We start from the raw sequence: 25,616 nt of genomic DNA, 5'->3' as shown, positions 1-25,616 counted from the left end.
TGTCCCCCTCACCTGTGCCTTCTTCCAGTTTCTCTGAAACCCACTTACTAGGTTTCTCTTGTTATCTGAGCCGAAACAAATATTTGGCAAATACCAAGAGAGACTTTAAGTGGATCCAGAGTACAGAATTCTAACAAGACAGAATTCTGAAGAAAGTTCCTGAGAAATGAGGACTTCTAGATCCGGTTTCTCTGGAGCTTCCTGACAGGATGCCCTACTTAGTAAACATTCATTCTGATAGGACTTTGCTCACTCTGAGGACTCGGCCAGCCATGGAAAATACCAATCGCCCTATGCCTAAAATAAAGCCTTCGCTCCTTAAAGACTGAGTAGAGGAACTAATATAACTGCATCTTAAAACTGGTCTTTTGTATCTCCATTGACCCTTGGATATTCGTAAAAGCTTTTGTTTTAGGCAGTAGGTAGACGTTGTTAGGATGGGACATAGTTAGACTTGGTTAAAGCATGAAGATGACTGGGACCTTGGAACTATCCAGCTTCTTTTTTTAAAAGGTTTTTATTTATTCATGAGAAACAGAGAGGCAGAGACCCAGGCAGAGGGAGAAGCAGGCTCCCCACAGGAGGCCTGATGCGGGACTCGATCCCGGGTCCCCAGGGTCACACCCTGAGCCAGACACATGCTCAACCACTGAGCCCCCCAGGTGCCCCAGGAACTATCCAGCCTCTGTATGTTGTAAATAAGAATACTGCCACCTGGAAGGAGAAGTAATTTGTGTAAGTCTCACAAGTGAGTAGTAGCAGAGTTGGCACAGTAAGTCTCCTAATGAGATTTCCCTCCATGGCGTCAGTATATAAAACATAGATTCAGAAATCCATCATTGAACCTTTGCTCTGGTCAGGGTCTGCCCAAGCCACGAGGGCTCCCAAATGAGAGGTTACGTTTGCTGTCATCAGATCTGACAGTCCAAGGAGGGGCAGATAGGTAAACAACCAGTCATGGCATCATCCGACAGTTCCTTCCAAGGAGCTAACGGTCACATTGAGTGAGACCCCAGGAGAAGGTCTTCAGGTCAGGGAGGGCTCAGGAGGGGATCTTGTGCTGACCCAGGGCCATGGAGAATGAGCAGCAGCCTGTAGGCAGATGGGGAGAGTCTGGAGCTGGGGCATGTTGAAGAAAGGGAACAGCAGGTACAAGGTCCACAGGCGTAAGAGGGCTTCATGTATCTGGGGATTGACAAATCGTCCTGCTTTTTTGGAGGCAGGGTTCAAGGTTGACGGAAGGAAAGCCCTGAGTAGTCAGTAGTGAAGGAAAAAGAGGGCAAGGGTGAAGGGGCTGCTGCATGCTTAATGGACATGATACTTTAACAACAGAGAGGCCTTTAGTAAGTTAAAGGAAAGGAGCTAATGAAGAGCGAGTGGTTGAAGCTGTCGAAAAAGAAGGGGTGACTGTGGACATGGCACAGGGGGCTGCTGGTGGGAATAGCAGTACGAAGGGAGAGCCAGATATTCTTAGGTTGAAAAAGTGACCCTTTCCTTTATGACTTCTGGCCCTCAGCTGCACCTGCAGGTTTACAAGTACATTGGAGTCCAGGTTCCTCTTCATGGGGACAAGACCTGTGTAGAGTTCCTGCTGACAAAGAAATCTCTCCATCTTTCTTTTTTTGAGAAATACTGTTTTGATTAAATTCCATTATGCTTGCCTCAATTTTCATATCAACAATATGTTTTCAAAGTGAGTACAGGTTAAAGGGGCCCTTGTTAAAGTACTATTTGCCTGGAGAACCCAACCAGTACATTTTATGAAACTGATTCGTTTCTTCCCAGAGTTTCTTCACTGTAAAAGTGCTCTTTTTTTTCCCTCTGAAGTTCTCTGCCCCTGGTCTTTGAGAGCTCTTTAGAGGCTGGTTTTCAGCCTCTTGTAAGTGCTCCAAATCTCTGTTGAGTTGCTAATTGTTTTGATGATGGCACTACCATCTCTCATTGTAACCGGACCCATGTGTAAGCCAAGAGGAGCACGGCTGTGCGTGAGCTCTTGAAGCGGCCCCTGTCCTCCCATGTGAACCCTTTCATAGTCTGTGCTCATGGCAATTCTCCAGTGTGTGTAATGTCTTACAGAGGAAATACCAGGAAGACTTTGAGAATATGAAAGACCAGATCTACTTCACGTAGACCGAAACACCAGAGTACAAAGTGAATAAACAAGCTGGAGTGGCAGCTAGCAAGGTATGAAGAAATGCTCTTATTTGTCATGATGGTCTTATTGTGGGTGAGTCTCTTAGAAATTTTGCTTTTGTATGTAATGAAAAAGAAGAGGGTTCTTGGGGCTCAACAAAAAGTGCAATTTGGTGGGATCCCTGGGTGGCGCAGCGGTTTGGCGCCTGCCTTTGGCCCAGGGCGCGATCCTGGAGATCCGGGATCGAATCCCACGTCGGGCTCCCGGTGCATGGAGCCTGCTTCTCCCTCTGCCTGTGTCTCTGCCTCTCTCTCTCTCAGTGTGTGCCTATCATGAATAAATAAAAAATTAAAAAAAAAAAAAAAAAAAAAAAAAAAAAAAAAAAAAAAAAAGTGCAATTTGGGGTTATCATAAGGCTACCAAATTTTTGAAAAATTTTCCTATGTCTGACCTTTAACAATAGTCAGGTATCATCTTCAGTATTTGTTAAAGGACCTTTTGATACCTGCAATTAGAAAGGTTGTGCTCTCAGACAGAAGGACCCCTCAAGAAAGGACAGCTGTCAACCTTCTCTGAATATGGAAACTCCCACACAATCTATTACCATGATTTTTCTTATTTTCCTTCAGCAATTGCTGAACATCTAGACACAGACAAGATACACAAATCCATGGATATGCTCCTATACTCTGTAGAGTAGACTTTGGTAAGAAGAATCCTGGACGTTCTAAAGCACTAGAAATAAACTTCAAAGCCAATCAGACTTGGTTGAAACCCTAGCCTTGGCCCTGCTGAGGGAGTGAAAGCAAGGATATCACACCACCAGGAAGCCATTTAGTATCCAGGTGCAAAATAGTGATGATTTAGATCAGGAGGGGAGCAGGGCTGATGGATGAAATGGACTTTGAGAATAGAGCTGACCTGGTTTGCTATTGGGTTGGATGTGGGATATGAGAAGAATGGGTCTAAGCAACTGGAGGATGGGATTTCTCTTTATTAAGAGAGAAGAGTGTGGAAGGAGGGCATAATTATTTTTGGAGGGAAAACGTGAGCTAAGCTTCCAACATGTAGGATTTGAAATGCGTTTTAGACATCGAAGTGGAAATGTTAAGTGGGCAGTTGATTGTACAAGTCTGAAGTTTCAGGGGAGATATATGGGAGGGTTGTATAAATTTGGGAGTCATCAGTATATGGAGAGTATTTAATGTCCAAAGACTGGAGGCCATCAAGGGAGCAAGCATAGACAGAAAACTCTAAGGACTGAACTCTGGAGTATCTCCATGTGAACACATCAGCGAGATGAGGTAGGAGTAGAGTGAGGAGAGAGTGAGAAGTGAGTGAAGGGAGAAAGGAGCGATCCGCTATTTAAAATGTTTCTGAATTGAAATTACCAACGTACAGTCACTTCTGCACGCACGTGAACTGCACACATGCTCACACACAGTCAATGAGGCATCAGAGGATAGATTTTGATGATGCTTCTGGCTTGCTTTCTTGAAAAAATGTGTTGGCAGTTAGGTCACTGGTGGCTAAGTTAAATGAGAGTTGTGGAGTAGCAAGTGTCTGAGACATGATACACTGCCATTATTTGTGTATGTCTTTTTCTCTTTGAGGGCAAGGACCAGATGTTATTCTTTCATGTATTTGTCCCAAGGCCAGCATGTAATGAATACCCTATGGATGTTTTTGAGTGAATAAATGAATGGGAAGAAAAATTATCCTGGAGATTTATGCAGTTTCTTTGCTGCTGTTATGAGTTACTATGAGTATTTTGTTTATAAAATGTCAAGCTGCCACTTTTCTAGAGAGAAAATTGATTTGTAGCACTATGTCATAATATCCATAATAGAGACAAGAACAAAAGTAACCCAGTTACTTTATCATTTCACTCCTACAGGTAAAATACAAAGAAGACTCTGAAAAGAATAAAGGAAAGTCTGATTATAATGTACTTCCTGCCTCAGAGAACCCACTGCTCAAGCAGCTGAAGGCGGCAGGAAATGCCCTGAGTGATGTAATAAGTACGTTCTTGTCAGAAAGTGTTTTTTTTAACTTTAGCTGCTAGAGAGATGAACTATCTCTCTTTCTATAATGACTAAATGCATACATAATTTTGCAAATAATTTAGGATTCTAGTGTAGCAGTTTCCCTGGAACTATATAACCACAGGAAGACAGGAATGCCCCCTGAGTATGATGTGTGTTAGTTTGGGAGGGGGGGTGCCTGTGGATTTAGCTCAAGGGGCAGAGAAAACCTCATTTGCTTATAGGTTCTAGTGCTTGTGCTTCTTTGGGATCCTGACACAGAAAGAGGCTTTGCAAGGGGCAGAGAGTGAGAGGTGAAGTTGTGTGTGCACCCTGCCCTTGTGTTCTTCAAGCAGGGCAAAGACAAATGTCCTGGGTTCCACAGGTTCTTCCCCTCACCTCTGTCATTCTCTGTGCAAATCTTGGCCCTAGAAACCATCATTTGCAGAAAGCACGACTTAAAAGATGGCTCCCCCAAAAGACAAACAAACAACAACAACAAAAAATAAAAGGTGGCTCCCTAAGTCTTCACAGGAGTTTCTACTTGTAGAATTAAGAGTCTGACCAATCCATAAGATTTAAAATAAAACAGATCGGATAAGTGAGAGATGCATTAAGAGACTAACAGCCCAAGACCACTTTGACTATATAAATAAGAGGGAACATGTGATCAATTAAGTTATTCCCACAGTATTAAGCTTTCCCAATATTTGAGGATTATACATGGTGTTCCCCCCTGTGGGTTAGTTATCTTTTCTTTGTCCCTCAAATTAAGTCAGCACCATAGAAATGTGTACCTGTGATTGAGGAATGAGGCGAGTGGAGTTGGAGTGGCAGGTGAGAGAGCGTGAGTGGATCTGTCCAAATAGCCCTGTTGGGAAATCAATGCAAAGCATGTTTTCTGTTTCCTAAATAAAGGTCATCTTTATCAAACATAGCAAAGCTCAGGTTCAAACCTACTTTGTTGATAAAGAGAACAATATAAATTTTTAAAAACCAAAAAGCACCATGTACAACCTCAAAACCTAACATGAGAAAGGGACAAGACTCTCACTTTATCAGTTGTGCATTTAAAATCCAGTGGTTGTTTATTGTCAGTATTAGAGCTAAATTTGGGTCATAGCTGAGAGGAAGAGTGAGTAGCTTTATCATCTGAGTTCCTGTATATACCTATATACAGGATATACTATCTGTTTGTGTAAGGAGGTTTTTTCCTTGGTGGAAGGAGGAAGAGAGAGTGTATTTCTCAACTTATACTAAACATTTTTGTGAAGGTTTGTTTCAAAAAGAATTCACTGTTGCTCAGAAGATTCCTGTCTGTTGCACCATCAGTGAAAGACGAGTCTGAGTTGAGGGAGAGCGGATGTAGCAGTCCTGAAGTACACACAAATCTCCACAACTAAGGGCTTGGTCTGAGGTAGAGTACTGGTTTCTTGACTTTTTTTTGGTGAATGTTAAAAACCTAAACTTTACAGTAATTGCTAATAGAAGAAACTTTTCATTCACTACACCCCAATATTGATTGTCAGTTTTTAAGACCGTTGACAGGATATATCTTTTTATCTTCTCCTTCTTATTTATTGTTGTTGAGAAATACAAGCACTATAATCAGTGTGGGAGTGACAAGAATCTACTTTGATTTTTTTCTTCGACAGGAACCATACAAGGAAAACTATGAAAAGACCGAGGCAAAGAGCATAAATTACTGTGAAACCCCCAAATTCCAACTTGATACAGTTCTGCACAACTTCACTAGTGATGTAAGCAATTCTGTGGTTACTTCTTCTGTTAAGAAAAGATCCATTATTCTCCCCCAATAAATACATGAAATATGTTTTGTCTTTCAGACCAAATACAAAGATTCCTACTTAAAGAATATTTTGGGACACTATGTGGGCAGCTTTGAGGATCCATATCATACACACTGCATGAAAGTTGCAGCTCAAAACAGCGATGTAAGTTCTAAGACAGTTGTTTAGCTTTCCACTTAACACATCTTTAGGGCATGGATAAAATGGTTGCATCCTTGTGTCTGATTTTTCTTCCTCGTAGAACAACTACAAAGCAGAATTCAAAGAAGACCGAGGCAAAGGCTTCTTCCCCCAGAGTATAACTCAAAAAAATGAAACAATCGAGAAGCTGGATCCATGTAAAGATGTGAGTCTGTAGTATGACCTTCAAACATCCTGGCCTCCAGAGCATCTAGCGGTTCAAGAGAAATTTAAAATTTTAACACTTTTCAAATATATGCAAGCAAGGAAATTATAAGAAACAAAATCTATCTTGTAGGTGATGAACTGTTTTCCCTAGCTGTCATCCATACTTTTCAAGAGCTAATTCTAGTTCATTTCCCCAAAGAGGAGTTATCAGAAATCTGAAGAATGAGAAAGTTTCTTGTACAGCTGCGAAAGCATCTCTAAAACACTGCAGTCTAATTAGAAAAGAGCCTTGTGTTTTATTAACTACAAGTTTCTTTTCTTTTGGGGAATGGGTTCTCCTTGCTTGGACTATAGGATTTGATTGCTAAGACTATTCCTTTTTTCCTCCACAGCACACCTACAAAGTCCATCCAGATAAAACAAACTTCACTCAAGTCACCGACTCTCCTGTGCTGGTGCAAGCCCAAGTCAATTCCAAGCAACTGAGTGATGTAAGTTCCTTTAAATAGGCAGGAAATCCAATTTTGAGGGATAACCTATCATAACTCTGTATATAAAATCCAGTGACTTGTCACATTTACCAAAAAAAAAAAAAAAGGCTAAGTGAGTGTATCAAATTTAACTTGTCTATATTTGTAATCACCTAAAAGATCTCCTTATTTAGTTGCCTTGCATCTTCTGGGATGTATAGCAAGGATAGCAGAATGGTTCTCTAAGGGGGCCTAATATAGCTTACCATGCTGGAAGGAACATGAGGTCTTTAGCCAGGCAAATCTGGGTGAAATTCCAGCTCTGTCGTTTATAACCCGGCACCCTAGGCAAATTGTTTAACCTCGTTATGCCTCGTGTTAGTTACCCTTTTGTAATTTGCAGTTGTTTTGAAGAGTAAACGAAAGGAGATCTGAGCATAGTAAATACCCTGGCCCGGAGTTGATGTTTAATACACGGTATGTCTCTGTCTCCAATAAGTTTTGGAAAATGGAGCTTTGGAGATACTTTTATCACATGACTTTTAAGTATGAACTTCCAAACTTGTGCTGAAGTAAGCAAAGCAATAAAAGTAACCTCAGTCAATTGATGGCCAGAAATAAAGTCTTCAGATAAAGAGTATTAACAAAGCATAATGTATGTGAGGGGACGTAACCAGGTTTGTTAGAACGTGTTTCTCCGGAAAGTGAGCGTTGACAATGGAAAGAGAGAAAAGGCTGTGAGTCTCAAGAATCTGCTGATTCTGGGGGCCGGTTGTGATGTGCCTGGAGAGGGAGCATATATGAAAGAGCCACCTCCTTCCAGGATAGTCCTACCACGGTGACAGACGTGCTTTCATGCAGGTTGTCAGTTGTGCAGGGTGGACTACCCTCGCTCTGGACTTCTGTATTGATCTCAACAGCATTGTCAGTTGTTAATTAACATAATGTATTTTACGTTTTATTCTATGAAATGTACCACCCGAGATTTTGTATTTTGGGACAATTCTTCTTTCGAGCTAATGGTCTCCTTTTTTGTCTGTCTCTCCATCTGTCTTTGTCTCTTTCACTCTCTATCTCTGCTGAACTACAAAGGAAAGCATGAAAGTGAAAAGTTCAAGTGCCACATACCTCCAGATACTCCTGCCCTCCTCCAGCACAAAGTCAATGCTTATAACCTGAGTGATGGAAGCTTCTATATACTATGGTATGGGATATCCTGACAACCTGTGCTTTTATTTCTGGGTTGTTTCACTGCATAAACACTTCAGTGTTAAAAATGGGAAGAACAGGGATCCCTGGGTGGCTCAGCAGTGTAGCGCCTGCCTTTGGCCCAGGGCATGATCCTGAGTCCTGGGATCGAGTCCCACATCAGGCTCCTGCATGAAGCCTGCTTCTCCCTCTGCCTGTGTCTCTGCCCCTCTCCCTCTCTCCCTCTCTCCTTCTCTCTCTCTCTCTCTCTCTCTCTCAATAATAGATAAAATCTTAAATAAAGATGGGAAGAACATTTAGCATCTGCACCATGCCCTTATGCCTCTACCCATGTATCTTTCAATTCACCTTATAAATGTGTGTAGCAATGTTGTAGGTAGCTTCATACAATTAGACAATCTCGATATGTTTTAACCAACCTCCAAAATGCCACCACTCATGTAGGTTTGACTGCAAATCATAATGTGAGATATTTTAGCCATATATTCATTTATGTCATACAATGATTAATTTTCACCCAGGACCTGTTTCTTCAGATACAGTTTCATTTTATTTACTACTCAGACGTATAATATCCCTTATTTCACATAAACGGTGCTTATTTCTACATGTAAGAGAGCTTGCATAAAAGGCATAAGGCCAGGTAGGTATCCATTGCTACCTTTCATTTTCAAAACTTAATTTTATAGAAAGTGCAAATACCCCTTTGAAGGGGAGATCTCATTTCTTCAACAATTCTATAAATAAGTCCTTAGATTATCTAGCATCAATGAGTATTGTAATGATTCAGGAAATAACCTTTCAAAGGACCTTGAGATCAAATGAAAGTGATATCTTTAGATCATAAAAAGTAAATTAACTGTAGAATATTTGGTGCCACTCTGTGAAAGGCTCAGTAACAGGAGTTAGGTATTAGTATGGTAACTAGGATTAGGTTAATTTAATGAAAGATTCTAATGAGGAGGAGAGCACCTTGATCTTGGAAAATTAGAAGCTTCAGTTTGAAGAAAAATAACTAAAATATACATGATTTTCTTTTTTTATGCATGATTTTCTATAGTGAAAATGGTTCATTTGTTTCATATTAAGACAGAGTATTGAGATACTCATTAGTCTTAACAGTATGATAATATGCATATCACCTTTGCCAATTCCTTTGTTAAAATTTTCCGGTTAGGATGTCTATAAGCAAGACTGGTAGAAGAGCAAAGCAAAGAAGTTAGACATGAAAGTGGACGCCATCCCCCTGCTGGCAGCCAAAGCCAACAGCAGGATCGCCAGGGATGGGAGTATGGCCTGGGCACCCTGGGAAGGGGCTGCCAGTAAAGCTGCCTGATGGGTGGGATCTGGCACGTGTGATGTTATCACAGGTGATGTACAAGAAAGACTATGATAAAAGCAAAGGAAAGATGATTGGAGCCCTGAGCATTAATGATGATCCCAAGAACCAGAGTGACGTGAGTGTCTTTGTAAAATCATGCTTACTTTCAGATATGGCTACATTTACTGTTTACTATAACTTTGGATGAGATGTTTAGCCTATATGAAATCTCCAATTCAGGATGACAAGTCACACACAAAAGCCCAGGAGTAAAAAATGATTAAGTTCCTTATTCTTATAACAACTCTGTACTTCGAGACATCAGTGTATATTGTAAATGTTTCCTTAATTTCTTTAATGCCCTCTGTTTTATTAGGGGGAAAATATACTAGCAATAGCCTTTTCTTTATCATTTCCTAGAAATAGATTTAATATCTCAGTATGTCATAAACACATATTCATTCCATGTAATGATCTGACTTCAGGTACTTTGCAAAAATATATATAGAAAAATAAAAGGCAAAAACTGAGAAAATCAGGCTAAAGACAATAAAGTAGGAAAACTAGATGATGAAGCATAACCTCAAGAACAAAGTATTTTAAGAATTGTATAAAACACTGATCTCATTTCAAAGACTAAAATATTAAAAATTCCTTATAAAAATTGCTTCTCTAACTCATGGCATTAAATAAATATTCCCTATCCTGTATCATTTATAAGTATGCTTGTCTGTCCTGCGTATATTTTTGGATTTCTGCACGGTAAAATTAAGGAGAATGTGTAAGAATACATGATACCTATAATAAAATGGAAAAAAACTATTTTTGCATATTACTATAAAGAAAAATATTAGAACTCAAGGAGAAAATCCAGCTTCCAAAGTTATTGTAAATAAAATGCGTTTCCATCAAGTAATGAGCTGAAGACTTTTCTGGGACTGTGCCTAAGTATTTAAGGTCCACGTTATACCTTTTACCTAATTTTGTACTATTTAAAAAATTCATTTTCCTTCAAATGCATTCAAGTGGATAGAATTACATTAAGACAAAAAAGTTGCTCAAGCAGCATTGTTATGTCATGGAATATCCTGGCTCAGCAATGTTAGGATAAATAACACAAGCGCATATATGGTTGTTAGCAGACTAGATTATCTAAGATGTGAGCCTCTACCATAGGAATACTGCCTTTTTCGCCGTATGGAAAATAAATTCTGAAAAAGTACAAAATTTTTCTTTGTGGTTAAGTATAGCAATGATGGGAATGGCTTCTACACCATGACATAGATTTTTCTTCTCTGTTTAATTTTCTTCTTCCTTTGACAGAGAGATTATAGAGGGGAAAGCTATGAGAAGACAAAAGCAAAGAGCAGGAACTACTGTGAGACCCCTAAATACCAACTTGACACTCTGCTGAAGAACTTCAGCGAGGTTGGAAAGGCCGTGGTTGCTCCTGGGGTTTGAGGGCTTTTCTACGATGTGACAAATAACGTACCTAATTGGCATATTTGTCAATATGCTTCTCTTTCAGACTAAATACAAACATTCCTATGTACAGAACGTCTTGGGCCATTACGTGGGCAGCTTCAAGGACCCATATCAAATACACTGCATGAAAGTCTCCACTCCCAACAGTGACATTAAGTTGAAGACCATTGTTCCTGTCTCTCGATGACATTCTTTGGGGGTAATAACAATCATGATCTATTTTAGTTCTTTCTCATTATAGAAAAATTACAAAGCCAGGTATGAAGAAGATAAGGGAAATGCTTTTTCCCTCAGAAAATCACACAAGAATATGAAGCAATCACGAAGCTAGACCAGTGTAAAGACAGAAGTCAGCTGCCCAGAGTTCTCCAAATGGGGTTTGGGATTCCTGTGCCATCTAGTGGTGAACTCAGCAGGAGTTTACATGCTAATGCCTAGTGGTTAGCAGATGTTAAATTTTAAATTTGGGGTGGAACTGGGGAGCACAAAAATTATTGTGAAGAAACCGATCTGTTACAGAATAGTTTGTGGTCTTAATAAAGCTTTACTTTCAGTAGTTTATGTACACGTGGCTTAGTGGAGGGAAAGGTAAGATAGATTTGTGAGAGAGGGGTGTTCATTCATTTCACAAATTTACACGAGGAGCTAGCTTATGTCAGGCACTGTCCTTGATGCTGAGAAAGAAAAGGGAACAAGGTGGGCTGCCTCTGGGGGAGCATGCATTTGAGAGGGATAAATAGATAACAAAAAACGTATAAAGAAGGAAGGTACTAGACAATGATAATACAACCTATGAAGAATGATGCTATAGGATTGAAATAGGATGAAGTGGGAGTGAGACTGGATGGGCTCCATAGGCTGGGTGCTCTGAGAGAGTTCTAAGGCAGGAATGTGCAGTCATGCCAAGATCAAGGTGAGAGCAACTAACTGGAAGAACGGTCTAAGGAGAGAAGAGCTGGGCACTTAAGGAATTGCAAAGATGAAGTAGCAGAAGCGTTCTGGAGACGGAGACAGTGGGAAGAAGTGAAATGGTAGGGGATGGGGGTGGGCAGATTCTGTAGGGTAGGGCTCATCAGCCACAGCACAGTTTAGGTCAAGTCATATGGAGGGCTGTTGTAAGGTGTCAGCCGGAGGAAGATTAATCTGGTTGCTGAATTGTGGCGGGGAGACCAATTTAGAGGCAACATCAGGGGATGGAGATTGAGAGAGAGAAGTGACAACATATCAACCAAGTTTTCAGAAAATAAATTCTATTTTTAACTGGAAACTCTTTATATGTAGTATGTATATAAACAAGAATATAAAGATCCGTTATTATGATATTTTATTAAAGAACATCTTTTCTAGCATACGTGGAAAGTTCATCCAGATAAGACCAAATTCACGGCCGTCACCGACACTCCTGTACTGTTGCAAGCCCAACTCAACACGAAACAGCTTAGCGATGTAAGTGCCTTGATTTGTGCAAGTGTGGATGACCTGGAATGCTGTGTTTATTTGAAACATAAGCATTTTCACGGGCTCATCTATCTACCCAACACTGTCATTTTTCAAGATTTAATAAGATGCAAATGAAGCTGCTTGACTGAATTGCAGCCTTGGGAAAAGTGGTATTAGACGATACTAAAAATAATATTTCTTCAATAAGTCACCAATTTTTAGTGGGGAATTTGCCCATTGGGATCTGACACACACCCAAAATAATGCATACTAAATTTCATGAATTTGAAAACAACAAAAGCATGTATTTGTGTAGGTAACAAGGCAAGCATTTCCCATTGTGAGTTTGCTGACAAAGGCAATACAAAAAGATACGAAGAGTGCAGAAACAAGAAAGACATCAGGTAGTAATAAGAAAATGAATACAGGATACCGATACAGAATTCAAACAGAATGGTGAGAGAGAGAGAGAGAGAGGGTGGTCAAGGGTGATCTAAAGCAGAACGGTCCAGCCGGGTGAAGATCGGGGAAGAGCAGCAGTGCTTCTCGGTCACACTCGTGTGGGTCACCCAGCGACCTGGTTAGAGTACAGATTCTGATTCAGTTGGTCTGGAGAGAGATGCTGACTCTCTCTCAAGCTCCTCAGCGATGCCCATGCTGCTGCTGCTAGACCACACTTTGGGCTGCACGGTGCCAGCAGCTAAGAGCGGCACAACCTTCTCAGGAAGGAAAATACATCCTGTCCTACGATAAAATGTGTTTTAGTATCACAGCTCATTTGCAGTTGGTAATGAAGTGAATGACATCGCTATACCCCAGGAGTCCTGTCAGTTCATCATGCGGCATTTCTAGCATATTAATATTTTATGCCACAAGAAGGAACAGCTAAACGCTGGCCAGTTACCAACATCACTGGCCCAGCTGAACTCGGTAAGCTGACGAGGGACAGAGTGTTGTAGGCAGTGTCTTCTCACAGCATGATCTTCTCATTGGCCTGGACCAGCCACGGGCACTGTTCTCGAGGTGGTTATTGCTGACGTTCAATCGTGCATTTGCCTTTAGCTCCAGAATTCAACAGCCTCATTCTGTCTCTATCCCCTTCCTTCCACCTATGTCAGCTTTAAATTTTTTAAATACAGTGCTGTACTTTACATTTTTAATAATCAGAATATATGTATCTTTTTGACTGTACTAGGATTTTAGTTATTTAGGATTATTTCTATTTTTGTTATTTCTCTGATCATAGAATTTAATAGACTTTCAGTGTCCGTGTCCTGAAGTCACAGCCTAAAAGTTTAGATCCATCAATGAGTTTCCCACACATACATTGTGATAGCGTTTATAAAAATGACAACCCAAACTGGATTACACCACAATCCTGAAAGAGGGAGTCAGAGTCTAGGCCTTGTAACAGACTTTGACTGGATGGATATACCATCACTTTGAGGCGTGTTTCAGAAAAGGGTAGAAGTATAGAAGTAATTCAGTCATTTATATACACTCTCCCACATGCCCTCAAGGAAATCCTGACCCTGAACTGTTTGGATATCTTCTGTTTTCCAGCTGAATTACAAAGCAAAACGTGAAAGTGAGAAGTTCAAGTGCAGCGTACCAGCAGATGCTCCACAGTTTATCCAGCACAGAGTCAATGCCTATAACTTAAGTGATGTAAGTATCAAAGCTACAGAAATCTACCATTATGTGCCCACGTGAAGGGGAAATGTTATGGGTATTTAAAAAGACCAGATTAGGAGTTATGCAATTAAACAATGGTGGCAATTGTTTCCAGAGTATAAGTGGAGCTTTTAAGGCTGAACTGCTCAGAAGGCTCTTACTTTGCTCTTCTAATTAATTTTCCACATTTTCTGTTACCATCAGAAACATCCTCTTAATTACCCTCAGCTAATCTCTGTAGCATTGGCAAGCTCCTGTGAATGTCCCATTTCACTTTCTCTAAGTGGTTGTCTTTCTACATCGTCCTTTATACATCGGCATAGCCGAAACTTTAGAGAGTTCATAGGATATTAAGAAAGCGTATTATCCTTATGTGGTGGGAGGGGAGAAGCAAGATGACAGGCTTATGAATAATTATACTATCATTTGGGAAGTATAGTGTTTGAAGGTGAAAAGAGTCTACATGTAGAAATTTTCAGTCTGTTTCTTATTGTTACTGAATGATTCTGAGTTAGATGTTGTTCTAACCATTTTTCTGCTGAAACCTCCTGTTCAGAATATCTATAAACATGACTGGGAGAAGAGCAAAGCAAAGCAGTTTGACATGAAAGTGGACGCCATCCCCCTGCTGGCAGCCAAAGCCAACAGCAGGATCGCCAGGGATGAGAGTATGGCCTGGGCACCCGGGCAGGGGACCCCAGTGACGCTGCCTGATGGGTGGGATCTGGCATGTGTGATGTTTTCATAGGTGATGTACAAGAAAGACTATGATAAAAGCAAAGGAAAGATGATTGGAGCCCTGAGCATTAATGATGATCCCAAGATGCTGCATTCTTTGAAGAGAGCCAAAAAACCAGAGTGATGTCTTTGTAGATCTATCTTGCTTTCTTTTTTTTTTTTTTTTTAAAGAGATTTATTTATTTATTTATTCATGAGAGACACAGAGAGAGAGGCAGAGACACAGGCAGAGGGAGAAGCAGGCTCCATCCAGGAAGCCCGATGTGGGACTCGATCCCGGATCTCCAGGATCACACCCTGGGCTGAAGGCAGGCACTCAACCGCCGAGCCACCCAGGCTCCCTCTATCTTGCTTTCAAGGTGACGTCCCTCTTAATATGCCCAAGGGGTTGGTAGCACGTAAAAGGATTCCATATCCATGGGCTCTATCATGTTCACAACAGACTGCTGGGAATGAACATTAGAAGTAGAATGGTTTCCCAGATTCTTGTACCTTTGGGGAGAGGTATTTCTGATTACTTGATTCTATTTCAGTTTGAAAACCGTTTGTTTCAATATGTAATAGAATATTGATTTTAATTCTCAATATTGCAATCGGTAAAGAAGTGATTTTAATTCTCAAAACTTCCTGAAAACATCACTAGATGGTTTCATATTTTCTTCTGATTGAAAAATAAACTTTAAATGATGATTTTGAAACTGTCTTTATAGTGGAAGAAAACCATGAGTCAGAGATAAAAATCTTATTGTTAATTATCATTGTTTTTTATTGACTTTAGTAATTAGTACTGGTATAGGTTCAAGAAAAATACTCCATTGATTATAGGCTCCTTTGAGCCTCTGATTAAAGACTTGATCACTCGTCTAGAAAATTGAACTTTTTCTTTTGTCTGAATTTCAGAGAATATAAATTCCCTACAGCTTGTCTATGGGCCAAGTCTCATCTTTTGGGTAAAGTTCTTACTAGAGAGGGGAAAGATCTATTGCAAATCACAGTATATGCTGTGTTTAAAAAATGATTAGAGAATTCCTTAAAGAGTGGTAAGAGTGTTCAGCATAGCTTGCAAATATTATTTTTTCAAAATTAAATAGAAGGATGTTTGTATCCTTTACTTTCATTTCAACCATGTATTCATATAATGATCTATATCTTCATTAATTCATTTTGCATGTGCTGTGTAGTCCTATGGCAGTTTAAAGCATCCCGTAGTCAGTAGTTTTCTCTAATAACTTCACGCTGATTTATATCTGTATATAGTGATCACATACATCATATTATGTTTTTTAGTAGCTCCTTATCCTTTCTCAGTTCAGAAGGTTTCATATCTGTCTGTTGACAGAACATGTCTTTATCCTATCACAGTACCCATTAGAACACGAAGCACGTAGTATCTTCGGTAAATACTTGTTAATTGATTGATACTGGTAACCAAAAGAGCTAGTCAATGATGAATCATTTTCATATACATCCAGGCTAAGAGCTAAGCTACAGGTATAGAACATGCATGGCTTTTAAAGAGAATCTTTTAGGGGATGCCTGGGTGGCTTGGTGGTTTGGCGCCTGTCTTTGGCCCAGGGCGTGATCCTGGAGTCCCGGGATCGAGTCCCGCGTCGGGCTCCCGGCATGGGGCCTGCTTCTCCCTCCTCCTGTGTCCCTGCCTGTCTCTCTCCCTTTCTCTCTCTCTCTCTCTCTCTCTCTCTCTGTCTCTCATGAATAAATAATTTTAAAAAATAAAGAGAATCTTTTAAAGCCATTTGGACCTTTGACAACATTGTACAGATATGTATGAACTGGTATAAACATGAACAAAAGAATCAAATGGTTTAGTCAAAAACACTTCCACACACCAATGCTGTGGCAACATTACTTTATCAGTTTGTTTGTTTATTCATTAAAGATTGACTTATTTATTTTATTTTATTTTTTTTTTATTTAATTTTTTTTTTATTTTTTTTTGACTTATTTATTTTAGAGAAGGAAGGAGAGAGCATGAGCGGGAGGGGCAGAAGGAGAAGGAGAGAAAAACTCAAGTGGACTCCACATTCAGCGTGGAGCCCAACGTGGGGCTCAGTCCCACAACCCAAAAATCATGACCTGAGCTGAACCTATAGTCAGACTCTCAACCAACTGCACCAATAGGCACCCCATCAGCTTATTTCTAATAAAGACAAACTATTTTTTCAATGTTCTTACATACGATCAGAAAGTTTCCATATTTTATTTTCATAAACCAAAGGCTAGATTTTACAATTAAGTGATGTTTATTCAGTGAGGGTGATTGCCCACAAAGTATTTAGGAGGAAGATCACATTCCCTAAGGGAGCTAAATGATCAGATTGTTTGCAACAGGAATTTCTACAGAAGATTCATAAGGCACATGTCTACTTGCTAGCTTGGGTCACCGTCTTTAATGCTTATGTGATTATGGGGAGATATAAGGGTTTAGAATTTTCCTACAGGCACTGGGGTAGAATTTTTCTCTCTGTTAAGGTAATTGGTTGAGTGGGCATGATGAAGCTGGGACCTTGACCCCTTGACCTAATTAGCACCCTGTCTAACATTCCGGAAAACCAGCCAGTGAAAGTGCCTTCTGAGGCCCAGTCAAGACATTTGGTTTATGAGAACACTGTAATAAGTGCCAAGGTTACTTGAATGGTTCAGTGTCACAAACTTTTCTCCTTTGAGGTCTTATTACTGCTGCAATCTGAAGCTGCTTTTAAATTGTTACCAAAATTAAACTTGGTATGAAAGAACCTTTGGGATTCTCAGTGGAGCTTATCTACTGTCAAAAGTAGAATAGTCAGGTTGAAAAACTCAGTGACCACTTAAACATGCTGTTAGAAAAGCCAAGTAGTCAAGTGGACAGCTTTATTCATGAAGTGGTCGTTTTATGAAATTAGAAGCATGAAATGATTGTTCTATAGTCTTCATCAATTAAAAAAGTACTTCTTTATTGGAACACAATTAAAAGATTAGATTACTTTGGTAAAAATAATGCTTCTTAATGGTCTTGAAAAAACCCTGTGTTAAAATAAAATGCCTTCCTGAAGTAGAAACTGTGGCCCCCTCCTGTTGTCTGACAGTTGCTCTTTGATCTAAAAGTAGATTTGATAACATATGTCCATGTCTGAGGTTTTTGGAGGGAAAGGGTTCAATAATGTGTAACAGATGAACAAATTTTAGGAAAAAAAAAAAAAACTACTCGCACGTTTGAATGTGTTTCTCTAACTCGTGTCTGTTGTTTATGAGAGATTTCTGTGCTTGTCCGGAAATTCCATTGAGGATTTATGGTAATAAATGGAAAATTCCTATTCACAGCGTGAATATCGTAAAGACTATGAGAAGTCAAAGACTATCTACAGGACACCTCTTGATATGCTCCAAGTTACTCGAGCTAAGAAATCTCAGGAAATTGCCAGTGCTATGGACTATAAGCACATCTTACACAATTGCAGCTACCCACCCGATAGCATCAACGTGGATCTTGCCAAGGAGGCTTATGCACTGCAGAGTGATGTGAGTAATCACATTTTCTCATTTCCGTTTTTCTAAGGTGGAAAAGGAAATAATCTTTAAGTGGAATGGTGTTTTTGGCCATTCTCAGAGGTGTTGGCATTGTCTTCTGTATGTAGCTAGTATGTAATGGGGAAATGACCCTTGTGGCTTGATGAGAGCATGCCCCTCAGAGTTAGACCTAGATCTAGCATGAACTCATCACTATATCCCTCCGGGAAAGCTACCAACCAAGTGTGCCGTTGAGTAGCAGCTAATTATATTCACATTGTTGTGCACTCATCTTCAAAACCTTTTCATCTTCTAAAACTGAAACTCTAGCAGTTATCTTCCTGTTTTTCCCCTCTCCCTAGCTCCTGCAACCACCCTTGTACTTGACCTGGGCTGCTCTGTAGACCATGTATATGTAGAGTCATTCAGTATTTGTCTTCTTGTTACTGGCCTATTTCACTTAATGAAATGTCCTCAAAGTTCATTCGTGTTGTAGCATGTATCATAATTTCCTTCCTTCTTGAGGTTGAATAATACCGCATTGTATGTGTATACCACATTTTGTTTGTCCCTTTATCCATCAGTGAACGTTTGTGTTTCTTCCATCTTTTTGGCTATTCTGAATAATGCTTCTACAAACGTAGGTGACAAATATTTCCTTTGAGAGCCTGCTCTCCATTCTTCTGGGTATACACTCAGAAATGGGTTTGCTAGATCACATGGTAATTCTATTTTTAACTTTTTGAGGACCCAATCTACTCTTTTCTACAGCCCCTGAACGATTTTAAATTTCCATCACTAACAATCCTGTATCATGCGTGGTTATTTACTTTTTTAATTTTGCTATGTTTCTTTCTCCCAAGTAGATGGTAAGCCTTTCAAAGGCAGGAACCAAATAGTTTCTTGATTTTTTATTCCAATTAAAAGGCCCACACTAAAGAACAATGGTTTGAAATTTGTATCTAGAATATAAGTTTTACGTACCACATATAGCCAGACAATAAGAGTAGTCTATTATTTTATTTTACTGTTTTATTTTATTCTTTTAGAGAGAGGGAATAGGGTGTGTGTGAGGAGGGCTGAGGAAGAGGGGAGAAGGGAGAGTGAGAGAGAGTCCCAAGCAGGCTGCACACCCAGCACAGAGCCTGACATGGGGCTTGATTCCACAACAGTGAGATCATGACCAGAACCAAAATCAAGAGTTGAACGTGTAAGCAACTGAGCCACCCAAGCACCCCAAGACTGGCCTATTACTTTAATGGCATCAAGTGTGTCCCCAAAATAGGAAAAATTCCAAATAGTAAGAGCCTTGTACAAGCAAATCGATTGTAACTATTTTATTTTTTAAATACTTTATTTATCTATTTATTTAAGCAGACAGTGAGCAGCAAGGAGGGGCAGAGGGAGGTAGAGAAGCAGACTCCCTGCTGAGCAGGAAGCCCGACGTGGGGCGAAGCCCGACATGGGGCTCAATCCCAGGACCTGGGGATCACAACCTGAACCAAAGGCAGACGCTTAACCAGCTGAGCCACCCTGGTGCCCCTAGCATAACTATTTTAAAGTGCATTGTTAACTGATATGGGGACACTCAAAGTTAACCATTACACATGAAGGGCAACATGTGCAAACCTATAGTACGAATAACCATTATCAAGTCTTCTCAGAAGGTGAGCAAAATTACCTACCTTCAATGTGGCCACCAGTCCTAATTTGACCAAAGAAACATAATACTTAGAGTTCCAGGGAGCAAACACCTCACCTTTGATTATCTACATATAAATTTTTTTTTATTCTTTGAAGTAGAGCTTTAAATGTAGTATTTGTCCATATTGGAATTAGAGTTCCACATACTTCCTTTCATTTGGAAATAAGGAGGAGATGGACTACATGCCAGCTAGAAGAACACTGATAACCTAAGGGCTGTTAAAATCTCCCACCAAGGAAATACTTAACATAATCTCAATGTGGGGCATCTGGGTGGCTCAGTCAATTAAGGATCCGACTCTTGATTTTGGCTCAGGTCATGATCTCTGAGTGTGAGATTAAGCTCTGTGTTGGGCTCTGTGCTCCATGTGGGATCTGCTTGCGTTTCTTTCTCTCTTCCTTTGCCCCACTGATGTGCGTGCTCTCATCATTCTCTCAGATAAGTAAAATCTTAAAAAACAAAAACAAAAAGAAACCTTAGGATATATGAAGTAAGGAAGCTGGTCAGAAATCTTAACACTGTTTTGGGTAAAATGTTAATGATTTCATGAATAAGGATGATGCTGAACAAAAAACCTGTAACCTTCCTCTTGGTGTTTTAGGTTGAATACAAGGCTGACTACAACAGCTGGATGAAAGGTTGTGGCTGGGTGCCTTTTGGATCCTTAGAAATGGGAAAGGCAAAGAGAGCTTCAGATACCCTAAATGAGGTAAAGACATCTCATGTGCCACAGAGGGGGTTGGGATTGTGCCGTGTTAAGGCCCCCAGAACCGTGGAATCACCTTCTTTTCCCTCTTCATTCTCTCATGGTTGTTACTGAGAAAAGAGCCCTTACCACATGCATGAATTATCCAGACAGATAAGCTTTACATCATCAAAATCCTTTATATTAACCATTCATGATAAAAATATTTTTGACAACTGTATCAAAGTATAATTTGCATGCCACAAAATTCATCTATTTTTAATAAGTTCATGTAGTTTTTATGGTCATCACTATAATTGAATTTTAAAATGCTGCTAGTATGCGAAAGTTTCCTTGAAAACTCCCCCTCCCATCTGCAATGCCTGGCAACCAGAGATCTTGCTTTTTGTCCCTATAGTTGTACTTTCCTAGAAATCTCTTTTGTAGGAGACTTCCTTCATTTAGCACCATGCTTTAGAGGCTCATCTATATATCTGCACATATCTACAATTCATTCCTTATTATTATTGAGTAGTATTCCTTTGCATAGCTATATTTTTGGCTGTCCAGTGGTACACATGTGGATTCATAATTGCCAGTTTTGGCAATTATGAATAATGCATAGAATGAATACTACAGAAATTTTCCTTTAACTATTATACCATGTGTCTTATTCTTGATCATTTTGAAGTACCAGATAAGTTGTTATTCAGTCTAAGAAAAAAGCAGCGATGATCTTTCACTCTAAATGGCCAGGTGATCTGACCCTTCCCCTCCGACAGAGGCACATTCCCATGGCTGTCAGGTGAACACATCAGGGAGGTTAGCCTACATAAAGGAGGGACGGAGGTACTGAGTGAAGGTTCTTGTTTCTGTTGTTCTGGGCTTTTGCTTGCTTTTAGGAAACAACATTTTATATCCTCCGATTTTTCACAAAAGTTCCTCTGAGTTGGTGGTTTTTAGATGTCTAAAGCTGAGTGATGCCACTTCATACACAGAAGTGGGATGTAGAAGATGCACAAGGGAAGAAGAGTGGGAGACTAGAGGGAGGAAAATCTAGGAATGTAGCTAGAAGGTCCCGTCGGAACACCTTCCACTCTCTTCTCTCCTGTAGCTAGCTCCTCAGTACTTTAGTGACAAGCTGTGGACTAGTCACATGGAGGCTGCAGAGCAGAAGTTCTCCCTTTCTTATAGGAACCCCTAGCCATTGCCTAATTCCCCAGTTCCTCCTCCCTCAACCAAAGAGCTGCGTTACCTCTGTTCAACTGACAGGAATCTGAGAGCCTGTTAGTGTCACACAAAAGACACTCCAAATTTCCTTGCATGCTTTTCTGATACTTTAGAAAACTTTGTGGTGTTTCTGGGTTCTGTTTAGCTAAGAGTACCCTCTTTTCATTTCATAAGCAAGAGGTAGCCTGGTTCCTGAAAGTTATCTTGGTCTGTAATGCCCCAGACCATCCAAAATTGAGCCAATTTTTGGAACATCATCTCTTGTACTGTATTCATCTTTTCCCCCAAGCCAACCAAGAAGCTAGTATCTAAAAATTTTTAAATCAGGAAAAAAAAACCCTTGTCCCTCCAAAATAAATCTCAAGGATTTTTATGTATTAGCCTTAAGTGAAAGTATTATTGCTGTTTATCTTGTTTCAATTCACCAAACAGAAAAAATGCAGCCAACATCCAGACGCTCTCAATTTTACTTCGATTGAGGATGCTCCGATTATAGTACAGTCCAAAATCAACCAGGCCCAAAGAAGTGATATGAGTGCTAATTCTATCTGTAGTTTAATAACGGAAACAAATACATTTGGTTCTAAACGTGCTGATCACCTGTGGTTATTCTGCAAACCAAAGAGACTCAGTTCCATGAGCAATTCTGTAACTCTCCCAGCTTTTCACTAATAAGGCACACCTACGTCACGTCTTCAGGGTGTTATGGATGCTACGCTGACCGTCCTTCCAGCCATTTAACACTGAAGGTCAGGGGCTTCTCTTGATGACAAGACACACTATAAGCCTATTTTTAGGAAAGACCAAGAAAATGAATGTATGCGGCACACCTTCTGGAGGAGCTACGTTGTAAGTCAGAGCTAAGACAAAAATCATGTAGAGTAAAAACCACCCCAAAGTCCCATCAGTCACCCACCAAGTGTAAGATAGATAGTGTGTGTATCCCACCCAGTTAGCCTTTTCGGTGCTCAGGGAAGTATCTGCAGGTTAACATTTTCATCAGGCCCTCTCCCGGGGCTAACTTCTGTGAGGTGCCCCTACCGCACGAAGCTCAGAGGTTCCTAGCACATACCAAGGGACCTTTGCCAAGGCTGAACGGGCACTAGGATGGGACTCTGTGCATTGCATGTGAGACCTTGAAGGCCCACAGATCTGCACAGGTGAATGTGAAGGTGACCCAGAGAACGTCTTTCAAGAAAAGCACCTCTGTGTAATGTGATCTGTTCTGAAATTATTTTCCTGTGTCGTTAAACCCTTTTCCCTCCTTTGTTTTGTTCATGCATTTCTTTTTTTTAATTTTTATTTATTTATGATAGTCACATCAGAGAGAGAGAGAGAGAGAGAGAGAGAGAGGCAGAGACACAGGCAGAGGGAGAAGCAGGCTCCATGCACTGGGAGCCCGACGTGGGATTCGATCCCGGGTCTCCAGGATCGCGCCCTGGGCCAAAGGCAGGCACTAAACCGCTGCGCCACCCAGGGATCCCCTTTGTTTTGTTCATGCATTTCTTTTCATCTCTCAAGGTAGCATACAAAGCCAGAGGAGAAGAACTTCTTCACAAGTACAACCTGCCAGCCGACCTGCCCCAGTTCATCCAGGCTAAAGTTAATGCCTACAGTATCAATGAGGTATGCACGTGAGCTCAGCTGCTGATTGCGTGTGAAGGCCTTTCTAAATGTGGCCTCAGTTATATGCAAGGGACTTTTTTCTTTCAGAATATGTACAAAAACAGGCTTGAAAGATTTGAGCAAGAAGGGCTATGACCTGAGAACGGACACGATTCCCATCAGAGCCTCCAAAGCTGCCTGGCAGGCAGCAAGTGAGGTAAGTGCCGGTGGTGGGGTCACTGGTGTGTTGTAACTAGGAAGTATGGGTGGGGTGGATTCGTTATGCAGAAGTTGCCGTGTCTGCTGTCCCCAGCACGAAATGAGTCCTGTTGAAAACTATTTAGAAAAGAAAGTTCCCTAAAAAGGTCTGAATTTTCCTGGCAGTAAGGATTTGTAGAACCTTTACTAACCTGTTCTAGTGCAACACTCTAAGTTTAAGGTCTCCTCTGCATTTTTGTACAAATTCACATTATTCTCCTCATGGAAGTAAACAAATCAGTCACTATTTAAGTCCTAATCACCTCCTGGGGGTAAGATTTTTGTCTCAAAATTTTCTTAATTTACATGGATTCCCTCTTTCCCTTATTTCTTTTTAATTAATTGCTTCCAGAGATGGATTAATTGGCTCCAAGGTCCATAGCAGTCATTAGGCTCCATGAAAGTTAAAAATTTTGTCTTTTTTCTTTTCCTTATCATACTTGTAACTATGAACTAGTTACTTTCCTCTTTGAGATTCAAATCAAATTGACTCAAACCCCTACCAGCTAACCTCTAGGAAGTAGGATACCCTTCCTCCTGCTCAATGCAGATATTCTGAGATTTGTCTTTCCATTACCTCTGGCTCCTACTTTGTACACAGTGGTTTTGCTCATGCTCACCTGGACTCTCCTGCCCTGGGTTCACTTTTTTCTGGTCTGCATGGTCCAGAGATGGAACACAGCAGTCCAGAACCATCTTTTAGTCCCCCGAACCCAAGTCCCAAGCACAACCTCATCGATGGTTTGAAATGAAGTTGACATTGCGCCGATGTAAATAAGTTACAATTGAGTAATAAATACTGGTATCATCAAAGCGCTGATGATACCCATTCCCTTTCTCTCTGGGTGCACTCTTCCAGCTCCTCCCCACCCCAACACACACATTAGCTTTCCTTCACATCTCTGCTTCTCAGTTTCCCATGCTTCTTCCAGATCTCCCCAAGCAAGTTCAGTTCTTCTCCCTTTATAATTTAGATCCAATTCATGTTTACACACAACTGGCTCTGGGTCTTCCTTTGAATATCCAAATACTCATTAAAATTCTACTACAACTAAGATAGCCAGCTATTTGGGGAGGGGTCTCCTGGAGCAGCACAATATAACTGGTAATGATTGCAGAATGTTTATCTTTTCATTTGTCTCTACCAGTGTATAAGTAGAAAGGAACTTACTACCTTGTCTCTGACATGAATTATGGAAACGTTCCCCACCCCAATCTCTCTCAGGTGGCTGAGGCAGCTACAGACAATTAAATGGGCTCTAAGTAACATTTTAATTTTACCAGGCTACATTTCAAACTATATACAAATGAATACATCTAACTGGTTGTTGAAGTAATTCCTGGGAAGCTCAATTGCTTTAAATCATAGTCTTATTGATCAGTAAAATCTTCATAACTACATTTTAAAATATACCCACTTTGTTTCCAATAGGTTCAATACAAAAAAGATTATGAAAACACCAAAGGGAAAATGGTTGGCTTCCAAAGTCTCCAAGATGATCCTAAACTGGTTCACTATATGAATGTAGTCAAGATACAATCCGACCGGGAGTATAAAAAAGACTATGAGAAGACAAAAACAAAATACAACACACCCCATGATGTGTTCAATGTTGTGGTAGCCAAGAAAGCTCAGGATGTTGCCAGCAATGTCAACTATAAGCATACACTCCATCATTACACCTATCTGCCTGATGCCATGGACCTGGAGTAGTCTAAAAACATGATGCACATACAGAGCAATGTAAGTGACACTTATTTCACAGGATAATCCTCTCCTAAAGTCAGAAAGTGCATGAGAACCCACTGCTTGGGGCACTTACTCCTTTTTTTTCCCTTTGCAATAGAATGCCTGCAAGGAAGACTACAACACCTGGATGAAACGCATAGGCTGGATACCTATTGGCAGTCTAGATGTAGAAAACGTTAAGAAAGCAGGTGATGCCCTGGATGAAAAGAAGTACAGGCAGCATCC

The 25,616-nt window shown here is 40.3% G+C and overlaps 1 protein-coding gene and 4 long non-coding RNA genes across 5 annotated transcripts in view; all 5 read left to right on the top strand.

Moving 5' to 3' along the window:
• The window catches only part of LOC144299281 (uncharacterized), a 325,504-nt gene that overhangs the window by 24,618 nt on the left and 275,270 nt on the right, over positions 1 to 25,616 (top strand). The window lies entirely within an intron of this gene.
• On the top strand, positions 4,082 to 6,107 carry LOC144299286 (uncharacterized). The gene is made up of 4 exons (XR_013365994.1): positions 4,082 to 4,155; positions 5,433 to 5,575; positions 5,814 to 5,918; positions 6,006 to 6,107. It is a non-coding gene; the product is annotated as an uncharacterized LOC144299286 (long non-coding RNA).
• On the top strand, positions 6,246 to 7,977 carry LOC144299288 (uncharacterized). Its single transcript, XR_013365996.1, has 3 exons — positions 6,246 to 6,315; positions 6,710 to 6,808; positions 7,880 to 7,977. It is a non-coding gene; the product is annotated as an uncharacterized LOC144299288 (long non-coding RNA).
• On the top strand, positions 9,109 to 14,012 carry LOC144299285 (uncharacterized). The gene is made up of 4 exons (XR_013365993.1): positions 9,109 to 10,745; positions 10,846 to 11,001; positions 12,150 to 12,248; positions 13,806 to 14,012. It is a non-coding gene; the product is annotated as an uncharacterized LOC144299285 (long non-coding RNA).
• On the top strand, positions 23,284 to 25,358 carry LOC144299274 (nebulin-related-anchoring protein-like). Its single transcript, XM_077874796.1, has 3 exons — positions 23,284 to 23,404; positions 23,492 to 23,600; positions 25,074 to 25,358. The coding sequence occupies exons 1-3, from the start codon at positions 23,385 to 23,387 to the stop codon at positions 25,353 to 25,355; spliced, it is 411 nt and encodes a 136-aa protein (XP_077730922.1). The 5' UTR covers positions 23,284 to 23,384; the 3' UTR covers positions 25,356 to 25,358.

This window comes from Canis aureus, chromosome 27 (genome assembly GCF_053574225.1).
Source record: "Canis aureus isolate CA01 chromosome 27, VMU_Caureus_v.1.0, whole genome shotgun sequence".
In the NCBI taxonomy this organism is placed as follows: Eukaryota; Metazoa; Chordata; class Mammalia; order Carnivora; family Canidae; genus Canis; species Canis aureus.
The sequence above is the reverse complement of the archived record's forward strand: the minus strand, read 5'-3'. Positions and strand labels throughout refer to the sequence as shown.